This window comes from Pogonomyrmex barbatus, unplaced genomic scaffold (genome assembly GCF_055798465.1).
Source record: "Pogonomyrmex barbatus isolate J1 unplaced genomic scaffold, ASM5579846v1 scaffold17, whole genome shotgun sequence".
NCBI classification, from domain to species: Eukaryota; Metazoa; Arthropoda; class Insecta; order Hymenoptera; family Formicidae; genus Pogonomyrmex; species Pogonomyrmex barbatus.
This window is the reverse complement of record NW_028297113.1, coordinates 2,664,030-2,675,822: the sequence shown is the minus strand read 5'-3', so window position 1 is coordinate 2,675,822 and position 11,793 is coordinate 2,664,030. Positions and strand designations below refer to the sequence as shown.

The window sequence follows — 11,793 nt, the reverse complement described above, 5'->3', positions numbered from 1 at the left end:
CCGACTTCCTCTTTCTCCACATTGGATTCTCTTTCCACCGGGAGGAGAGTTCGTCTTTCCCCCTCCTCCTACTCGCTCCCCCTATCGTCCCCTATCTCTCTTTCTCTCCCTCTCCCTCTCTCTCTCTCTCTCTCTCTCTCTCTCTCTCTCTCTCTCTCTCTCTCTCTCTCTCTCTCTCCCTCTCCTTGTATTTCGCCGACGCGATCTCGCGGTCTCTCCCACCGCTCCGCGGATCGGCACGTTCTCTCCCTCCCCGGATTCTTTGATCCGCCGTCTCGCTCTATCGGAATTCCCTCCCGGGTCGGTCGTCTCTCTTCCTCCCTTCCTTTCGCTTCCCCTTTCGAGCCCCACTCTGGCACGCGGTGCGGACGTGCGTCTCCCTTGGACCAATGTCCCCCACGGGACTCTCTCCTCGTTTCCACCGTGGTCAAAGTTGTTCTCCGCCGCTGTAGCCGTCGTCGGGAGCGGCGGGGAGGCTGCTTAGGAGGCGGTCGACTCGCGAGCGAAGATCACGGCTGCACGTTTTCACACTCGCGCGCTCTTCGCAATCTACAGATACTCGCGATACTCTCCGATACCGTCTCGGTATCGTCCCTCTATTGAGATATACAGATGCCGAGCACTTCTCGCGCCGGCACTTTGCCCATGGCTAAATGTTCGAGCGTAATAGCGAAATTAAATACCGGTAAATCAACGTGCAGTTTGTCCGCGCAGTTTTTAATTAAACTTCTCAGATAGCGCACAATCAAGCGCAAAATCAAAATTAGAACATCAAACGAGAAGACGTCGTCCAAAAAATGTCTCTAATAAAAATGTCTTTGTGATATCTTTAGACGTCTTTAAGACGTTCCGTATTTGTCCCGTATTTTGGACTTTGTGTTACTTCAACTGAAAGCTGAAATCTAATTAAGAAAGCCAAAATAATAATACACGCATGAGTAAAATCAATCTTTGACAAATGAACGTCTTATTTAATCGTGTAGTTCTCTAATCGCAATGTGTTGTTTATATATAATTTAGTTGCATTTGAATTATGTCAATTTATTAAGTATCAGCCATCTTTATGGACATTCAAAATCTTAAATTAATATGCAAAAATCGCATATATAAATATTGCTTGTGATACTCCGATCAATATGCTATTATTGATATGATATATTTTTAGTATTGTTTATCGCAATTTGCTTTAATTAAAGCAGACTAATCTATTTCTAAGCATCTAATTTATTTCTGATCAATATCTAGTAATGGAATATTAAATTATTTATGTATTTGAAATTGTATAAAAAACTTACACAATATTAAAGTTAAAATCGAACTGGGTTTTCTGGAATATTGTGATAATGATACCTTGACCTTTCAAGTAATTTTAATTTATTATTGTAATTTAATTGGTGAAATTATTTTCAAGAATTTAATCTTTACAAATAAGATAGATTTTAATATCTGAATTTTCTCGGATAAATTGCTCTGGAAAATTGGATAAAAAGAAAGATATTATCATATACAATCGATACATAAATAAGTTGATGAAAAATGTTATATAAAATGTGCGTTATTGAGTTATTTTATGACAATTGCGTTTCGCGTGAAACGTAACCGGGTGCGGTTAAATCGCCGACCTGCACTGCTTTAAGGAAATGCCATTGAAAAGAACATGAAAAAAATGGTGTTGCCTCGTGAACTCGTAGCTTCGCAATGGTCCTTTCTCGCCTTCATCGTTTTAATAACGCTCAGTAACAGACGCAAGGGAGATGATCTTTTTTAAACGGGTCAAGCGTCACCACACAAACCGTTCCTCTGTCGTCATTCGCGCCCCATCCCGTTTTGCGTTGCATCCGTTTCGCAGCATCCAACAAACGAGATGCATCTGTTAGCATATGCGTGAAATCTCATGGTATTCTCGATATAAATTTAGGCCAGATACACGTGGCGTCTCTCGCAACGGATCGACAACGGTTATCTTGAAAAATGCTACGTTACATTAATGATGTAGCGAAATTGCATAAAAATAATTGAGCCAGTTAAAATTTGAGATCGTAACAAATATTTCAGAATGCAGTAATGCAATTATCGTAATGAAATAATCTCTACTAGAGAGATAATTATGAATCGGAAAATTTTGTTAAAAAAAGAAAAATCGATATGAGATGATATATCGTATTCATAATTGCTTTTTTATTTTCTAAAGATTTTTTAAATTATTCTCTAATGTAATTAGACATCAATTACTTTAATCGATTAATGCAAGAGTGTCATAAATTAGAGTGTCATTTATTATATACTTGTTTTTATAGCAGCGAATAGATTATCAATAATTGAACGAACAAATATATTATTAATCAACTAATAAATTAATAACCAGCATTTGTATTTTTAATTAACATGTTATCGAAGTAATTGCCAATGATAAAAGTCCTCGAACTATTTTTTCATATTAATAATTAAAATTATTAATTCTGTTATTATAGTAGTTATATGAATTTCAGAAGAGACATTCAGAGAATAAATTTGCACAAATTTACAACCAATTAATTATATCATGTTATAAGTTATATAATATCATATAAATTTAATATTACGAAATATAATTATGTATCATAACTATTAACATCACAACTTATACATATCATTGTTAATAATTTTGTGATATATTACAAAGAAGAAAATACTCTTGTAACTTTATGCGTACAACCGTATTGTTTTATCATTGTTTTTTATCATCCCACTAAAATGTGACCTAGTCTTTCTTCTAATCTTGTAATCATAGCAACCGGCGATATGTATAGATCGATATTAAAAACAAACTTTTACATCCAAAGTAAACCCGATTGGTATTTGCGGCTGCGAATAAGAAAATATCTTGGTGCCGGTAGCGTTGCGTCAAGACTAAAGGAATGTCGGCCGCGATCGAACAACAAATCTTCGAACAAAAATCTTCGCTGACAAGGATTAATCCTTCCGATCGCGAGATTAAGATACACGGGACAGCACGTGAATCGTGTTAAACTGGCACGTGGAGACTTGCGAAAGGGTGCGAACGTGAACGCAAAGGCTATCACCACCAAGGTTATCGATAATACCAAAATAAATCTCAGGAGAAACGTAACAAACCTCGTTGACCCGATGATTTACGATGCGATACAGCCGTATGGCCCACGATCGCACGTGCCGTTCACAAAGCGTCGAAAATGACCGCCCCTTTTTTTTCTTCACGTCTACACAATTTTATTTTCCAAATGTTATTCGTCGAATAACGTGTAAATCATTGTACGTTACGGTGACACAATGGCGACGGTGTATACGTAATAATGGATATATACGTGTGACCTTTAAAGAAACGCGTAATTTATCATTTTATGAATTAATCTTTCATACACAGATGCAATCTCTGTGCGATGGTACACACATTTTGCAGAGTGAGTATTTCTTACTAAAACTGAAATCATTTTCTTCTTCTTCTTATATTAGGGATAGCTCTGTTTTTTTTTTCCAACTTATTAATCTTCTTGTTGTCCTGTGACGAGGATGTCCGGATTCAGCCCATCTCTTTGGAAGTCTACTCACGGATCTTCGGGTGTTTGGCTTTCCTTCGGCTGTTATTTCTATTAGTCGGTTGTCATCGCGTCTCTTTTTAATTTCAGGGAGTGAACACATGTCACGATTCTTTGTCTATTAAGTTCCAATATAATCTCCTGATCTTTGTTGTTCCATAAGTTGTTCCAGCATTCTAGTTGTATCAAATTTGTCTCTTCCCTGTCTCGCCTTCCTTTTCGTGTACCAAAACCCGTTCAGCTTCCAAAGGTTGCGGTTGGTTTTCTTTGAGTACATTTTTTATCAAAGATAGGCCTCTCCTTAGAATATTCCTTCTTTATCTGGGCTCAGGACCCAGGTGGTATTCATTAAGCTACTTAATCCACCTAACAACACATCCTCCAGAGGCGGAGTTTGAAATAATTTTTCTTTTCCAAAAGTGTTCTAAAACGCACATTTCATAATTTCGTAATTTACATTAACATTGTCTCGATAATCACGTTTTTAAAACTATTTTATTAAATTGGCTATGAAATTAATTGATAAACAATATTTTATTTATTTTTGTTCCTGCTGCACAGTTTGCCAAAATAATTTTATTTGAATTAACTTTTAAATAGATTTCTAAATTAATAACTTTAATTTATAATGAAATTCTACTTTTTAATTTATAATTATGCTCAGTAATAAAATATTTTAAGAATACACACATATTACAATTTCATAATATCTATAGTTAGATATTCAAATGCGAATTACGGTTTATAATGAGTTATTCACGTATCAATATCCTTGTATAGCAAACACTATTTTAGATGAGGAATATTGCATACTCTATATCTTGCAGCTTTCTATAAACATATCGATATGATATTTCAAATTTATTTAATAAAGTATTTTTACGCAGAAAAAAAAGAATTGACAGGAAAGAACTTTTCGCGAAATAAAAAGAATTGCCAAATTAAACGAAATCATCGTTCGAATTCGATCGTCTATAAAAAACGTGAAAATTATTTATATTATTTTAGTTACTTGTGAATAACTAAACGTTTTATTATTTAAATTATGACTGACAGCAATTACGACAGACTAGATTGCAAATTGAAATCAAGTTTACGGGAACAAGCAGCTTGAACAAGCTTATCAATCTGAATCATTTATAGCTGGTCGAATTATGTCACAAGCTCAAGGAAACTATTTATGGGGTCAGTTTGGTTACTTGTCGAGTAAAAGTTCAGGAACGTTAAAAACATCTAATGTCCCCGAATGTCATGTGCTCATTTATTTTTAAACACAAAATTGCTTGCAAATATTTCTAGCATATCTTTTCCTTCAAAATACGTAAATAGTAAAAACAATTATGATAAAATTGTATTATTTATAGACTGTCTCATTTGTCATCCTCGATATTGCATCAACAACAGTTTAACTCTCTAGCCGCTTTATTCACTTGCATTGCTCCAAATACTTGTGTGCTTAAGAGAGCATTTTATATCTGATAATTCCGTGACATAAAGTAAATGATTAAATTAGGTAATTTTATCATTGGTAATTAAATTAGGTCTGATTTAAAAATTGCATCATATATATGGAGTATCATACTTTAGGGCTAACCGAGTAATATGATTGAAAGATTAACGTCAATCGTTCAAAACACCATGTTCATCATTATATTCAATTACAAATGTTATTTTATTATCACATGTGTTGTCGACACATGTGGTTACGTTACACCGCCGACAGTAAAACGTAGGAAATAGCAAAATATATGTATTCACATTTTCGCTTTACGATCCGAATCAATTTTGATTAGGCAAAATAATTATAAGCCCGGATTCGCATTTGTTAGAATAATAAAATTAACGTAGCAATAAGAATCGCATGTAATAAAAAGCCAGTCAAAATGTTTCTCATTGTTTATGTAAGTACAATCATCTGATTCTAAAACTACACATCTCTTACATTTTTAGCTACATCTTCGATGCAATCGATATTATCGATATCAAGATTTTTCTCTAACGTAAACAGATTGAGCATAACAATCTACATCTTTATACAACTTCTGTCTGCAAAATATGGGAGCGTAAAATAACATAATTGGAATTTGTTAAATCATTATCGCGAAATTTAAAATTTCTGTCCCAAAAATGTGCAGAAATAAATTATATGTTATCTCAAAATTAAAAAATTTTTTTGTATTAGAGAAATTATTTGTTTGCATTAAATAATCTTTTTCTCATTATTATATAAGCAGGCCGTTGTATCGAAACATGAAAATCATTTGCACGATGTGTAACGAACGTGTAGATATTGTATTCAAGATACTTTTTTTTTCAACAAAAAGATATTTATCGTGTTTTACCATTTTATTTTTTTATTATGGCAGTGAGGAAAATTATTTAAAATAAATATATATAAAAAATATATTTAGGATAACATTAACATAATTAATCTTTTTAATTGTTATTAAATTATCTTTTCATGTTAGTTAAAATTCAAAATTGAGAATGTCAAGTTGAAACTCACAGAAATATTTAAAATATAATTATCTTAAAACATTTTTCAAAAACTACGTTTTTCTTTTTTTAACATTGCCATTCAAGTGTGCTTATTGTAAAGAAGCCCCACTTTTTATGTCACTACGCAACAATTCAAATGGTGCAATCATCTGGCAAAATCGCATTGCGTGCTCGTTAATTCAATTATATTAATTAGCGAACAAATTGACGGTTTACAAGTTTTTTGATGCTCTTTCTTATAATCGATACATACTTAGGCTGCAACGAAGAATATAAAAGCTAAGAATGCACAAGCTAATTAGTATTATATGATCGCATATGATAATCGCCCATAGTTACAATAGTTCACGTATGCAAAACAACATAAGTCTTGCCAGTTTAGATGACAATCTGTAGTTAAATTAGTCTCTTTGTTAAAGTATAAATACTTCCGTTTTAAATGCACAATTCCTTATCACTGCATCGGAGTTAAATAATAGATCAGCATGTACGGTTGTAATATATATGTAATACTATTTTATTCATGCAATAAACATATAACCAGTCCTATCCATCCCTATCACAAAACTGAAACATAGTAGGAAACAAAGTCTCACTTAAGGTAAATGTATCACAAACATTGTGTCCGACGACCAGATTAATATTATAAAAGAAAAAGAGAGGAGAGTGATAAAGATGAGCGTGACTAGTATATTGTTACATTATCCTCATTACAAAAGTATTAAACTTATGAAATCTACTACACGCAGTTCGGTTAATTTTTATAGGATTTGACTGCAAAAACTTGTTAAACTAACAATTCTATAATTATCGCAACGTCAATTCATTAGCATATATGCAAGAAAAAAAGATTACGAAAAATTATACTTGAAAAAATTTAAATATAATTATTCTACAAAATATAGTATATGTTACGGTAAAGATTTAAATGTTCAAAAAACTCAATATTTTCTGGAGCAGATATTCATGAATTTTTTCGGTTTTTAACACGCTACAAATGTTCGCGCATCTTTTTTTATGCATAAATGCGATAATTTATGAGATTAATATATATTTTACCATAACTAATATTTTTATAACGAATACATGATATTGGATTTCACACTCATATACGCAATGCAATTTTTGTAATGAATTTAACACGAATATTAACAGATTAATTATATGAATAAGTATTTATGCTCTTTTTACGAGATTATATATATAATATATATATATATAACAATTTTTAAAAACACGATGTAAAATATATCACATGAATGGCGTTAATAACAAATAGTTCATGATGTTCTTCACAATTTATCGATATGAAGTGATAATATTAATGCAATGTACAACCCGATAAACTGTCATTGTAAATATAAAAATCAGAATCATAAATAAATATTATATACAATTAAAATATGATACTCATATGTAACTCATATAATATTGAAATATCATCTATTTATCTTTAAATATCAATGAGAACATAGTACAATATAATTATTTATATCAATATTAATCTTATGACAAATAAAAGTATCATCCGTTAAGAATGAAGATGTATTATTGTAAGTTTTTGTGCTTCCCACTTGTACAGTCACTGATGTATTAATAAGATAAATAATATTCGAACTTTTATATCGGAAATACTTAACATTTAATTAAATCTGTAAAACATTAGTATATGTTATTTATGATAAACGATATAAATGATTTCAATCTTTTTTTCAAAAAATTATCAATAAAGCAAAATATTAAATGCTCAAAAATCCGATAATAAAACTCTATTAAGCATAAAATCAGCACATAATCACACTGCAAATTTCTTGTCTTATTAAATTAGTACATGGTATATTTATTCTTATATAATACTGTAAATGTGATTTTAGTTTTATGCAGACTGTCTCACATTAATTTCAAGCTGTGTGCTGTAAGTTTTAATACATATAAAGGAATAATTATTAAAAAATTCGTTAATTTTTCGATTCTTAAATGCAATCTTATTAATAAACTTATTTTCTGGAATGCTGCGTCTATAATACTTTTGTTTTGACATCAATGTATATCGTAAGTTAATTTTATCAAATGTTAGTTGCTTTTATTACAACGTATCTGTTCATTTGACAAGCACGATATTCAAATAACCGGTATAATTTTATTGTGCTAAATAATGGCAGATTCAGCTGAAAAATATCTCAATATAATATAAATTGGAAAACTCAAGTTATAGAAAAAGGGAAAGAACTGTATAAATGGAAGAAATTATCTAAAATTTTGACGAATTAAATGATGTTACTGGTTAATATTTCGTCATACAAAAAGTAATTTGTAGTTTCTTCATCTATAAATCACATGAACTTGTATAGATAAGAGAAAAACGTTATAAATATTTCATGAACTTGTATAGATAAGAGAAAAACGTTATAAATATTTCATGAACAAGTTATAGTTGATGCAGTTAATAAAGCGTATTGAAAATCTCTTTTTCGTTGTGTTAATACAAGATATGCAAATTAAAACAATATTAAAATGAATGCAGAAATATGTCCAACTCAATAATAGAAATTGCGTTTTTTCTATAAATCCATATTTCTCTTTATAAATTATAAAAAAACTCTTTACGTATTACATGTATACAATTGTATTTAATGAGATTTCTCAATATTTGTCCAATCAAGAAATATAGAAAAGGAACCTCATTCATCTCATTCAATTCATAGCCATTAGCACAATACAAATTAAGAGCCTAAGGAAACTTAAACTTTTTCTAAAGTTTCGATCGTTTCACCATTAGCCATTCTATTACTAGCTTTATGTCGATGATTGTACATCGTCTGCAGAGGTACATGAAGTAACTCCACAATTTGTATAAAGTTAGGCTCTGTAACAAAGGTGAATGGGAAAATTAGTATTGCATATCGTGTCTTTTGCAAATTATATTCAAATGTTCCGAGTGAAGAAAAATATTATGCGTGACTATCTTACCATTTTCTGCTGTAATGTATCCATGTCTAATTAAGAAGTCAAGGGCAACTGGTACAGAAGTGGTTTTGAAATGTGGCGAAAGTATCCTCTCTAAGCATTCACTAACTGGGAGTAATTCGAAGGTCTCTACTTCTCCGTCACTATTGTTTGGTACAAAGTCGGGCGGCAGTTCAAGATCATATACAAATTCCGTGTTGGGAAACAGACCTCTTTCACTTTCAAAAAAGAACGATACGCAACCGGCGCTCTTGAGATTGGCAATAAGATGATTTGGGATTCCCGCCTCCTCGCCGGCTTCTTTTATTGCGGTTTCATTTATACCATAACCAACAGTCAATCCACCACTCACCATGCTATCCCAGTATGCAGGCCATGTCTGTTTGTTTGGACTACGCTTTTGCAACCATATTGATAAGCCCTTAACAGGATCCATTACATAGCCATTTATATCCACTCCGTATTTCCGAATTCCAAATAAACCTATTATTTCAAAAGATGTATATAATGCATTGCAATCGTATTCAATTTACTTTTCACTTTCTTTCTTTCTAATACATACATGTAGCCGAGCGATCCATCTTAAACAATGGTAGTGTATTGAATTGTGCACGCACTTCATGACATTCCTCTCTCCAGCCTCGTAGCGTTACAAACTTTCCACCTGCCATCCATTCCCTTAATACTTCATCAACACGGGCACTTCTCTCAGCATAATCTCGAAAAGCTGGATTTAGTTGCACATACTCGGGATGTACTTGAAATACCTTGGAAATTAATGGGTTAATAAATACACCAACGTTTTGATTTAAATTAATACAATAGAGATAAACTCACTTGAGGGTGGTTTAATATTTCTTTCATCACATCTGGACGTACAAGACCAACTTGCTGTCCATCCACAACAAAAGCTCTGCATTCCCCTGCATGTAAACCTAAAGAATATACTTTCTTATAAAATTTATCAAAATACTACATCATAAATTTCTACATATATTGCTAAGAATATTGTTATAAAAAAAAAAATTACAAAATGCTGTCAGAGAGTTATATTTGGGAAAAAAAAACAGCATGCATATTGGATATAACAAATTCTCATAAAAGATTCTAAATGTAAACTTGATTAGATATTTTTTTTTTTTTTTCAAAACTACATTGAAGCTATATTGAAGTTTTTGATTTGCCGCTACCTCTTCTTGTTCAAAACAAATGTCAGGTGTATGTCATTGCAAAAAAGGAAAAGAGACGATCTCGCTTATTCGCAGGACAGTCATCACGGTTGTCAATGACGCAAAATTCAAGAGGGACGCGATGGAAGCGCGCGACCGTTTGTCAATAATCGCGCCTATGATACGCGTTCAGGAATTATTTTTTTTCTCCTTTCCTCTCTCCCTATTATTTTCTTCCGTAAACGCGAGCGACAGATACACACGACGCGAGATCAATAGTCGCGGGGGTCCGCGCGAACGACGACCGCGTCGTTCCTATCGATCACGCGACCGGGAGACGCGTCATTCGAGATAATACACGGTGATGCAGGCGTGACCCGTCGTGTTCGCTTACCTGACAGGTAGAAGCAGTTAAACTTGTTCGCGAGTTTCATTAAACGTGACATCGGCTTCTTATCGTTATCCGCCATGATGTTTCGTCGTTGTCATCCGGCCAGCTGCGACGAAACCCTGGCATCGAGCACGTAACGCGTGTCAGACGAGTGCCGGGAACGGTTATTTCTGCGCACCTGCGCTGTGCGCCGGCGATTGGCCGATCTGCCGACGCGCTTGCGCCGCCAGCCAATCAGTGGCCGCCATTCGTGTTACTTGGGGACGCCACTACGTCGCCGTTCGCCGTTCAATCTGCGCCGCGAAACTAACAATCGGACAACGTTGTTGTGTATAATGATGAAACAGAGGGAAATAAGAGGAGTCCTCGCTCAAGCGAAGTCAAGTCTTTCCGTTATTGCGAATTGAACGTAAAAACAAATGTAATTGATTATTTGTTCACGAGAGCAACGAGATCCTCGTCTTCATTTCCATTGTTTCTGTCGGTCTTGTTTTTCTCCAAGAATGGGGCGTAGACATGAATATATCATAAGTATCGCATGCGTGCGCACAATTGTGTCTAGGAAACGTGCGCAATTTTTTTTTCTTTTTGCAAAAGTCTCGATGAATCGAGATTTGCAAGATTGATTGGCAAGTTCTTAGCAGAATGTCTGAATCAGGAAGTTACTTATTTTTAAATAGTTTATTGATCTCATTTTCACAAACAATAATAAATAAAAAAAATCTATGCGCAACTTACATATTTGCGTTTCCACGAGATACGTGCTTTGTATCTTTTTTTATTTTTCTTCATTTGCTTCAGAAGCCACGAATCAAAAAAGATTTTTAGATAATAGCTCTTAAAAAAAATAAAAAAAATTAATACTTATATTTAATTTTTTTATGATTTAACTCTATTTATTTAATATTTCAATAAATGTAAAATATACGTTTCTTTCTAAATTTCTTTTGTTACAATTATATAATTAAAACATAGTCTTAAAATGTAGCCTCTATTTAAGCAAATATGTAAATTCGAATTCTCTCAGATTCAGCTTCTAGAGAAATGAAAAAGAAAGAAGAAAAAGTGCAAACCATTTATTTCGCGAAAATGCAAACGTACCATATAGATTCTTTTGTATTCGTTGTTATAAATAAAATTACAGTTATTTGAAAGCAAATAACTTCCTAATTTAATCGTTCTACTAAAAATTTGCAGATTTCAAGTTTTGTTT

At 32.8% G+C, this 11,793-nt stretch overlaps 1 protein-coding gene across 2 annotated transcripts; it reads right to left on the bottom strand.

The window, feature by feature from the left end:
• Positions 1-5,435: 5,435 nt before the first annotated feature.
• Positions 5,436-10,742, bottom strand: LOC105429352 (uncharacterized). Of its 2 annotated transcripts, none has more exons than XM_011642272.3 (5): positions 10,584-10,742; positions 9,858-9,955; positions 9,583-9,787; positions 9,024-9,503; positions 5,436-8,919 (listed from the first exon to the last, which is right to left on the bottom strand). In XM_011642272.3, exons 1-5 carry the CDS (start codon positions 10,657-10,659, stop codon positions 8,795-8,797), a joined length of 984 nt encoding a protein of 327 aa, XP_011640574.1. In that variant the 5' UTR covers positions 10,660-10,742; the 3' UTR covers positions 5,436-8,794. The 2 variants fall into 2 exon arrangements, with proteins under 2 accessions (XP_011640574.1, XP_088930760.1); XM_089074634.1 differs by lacking the exon at positions 10,584-10,742 and adding an exon at positions 10,211-10,540.
• Between the last annotated feature and the right edge of the window lie 1,051 nt (positions 10,743-11,793).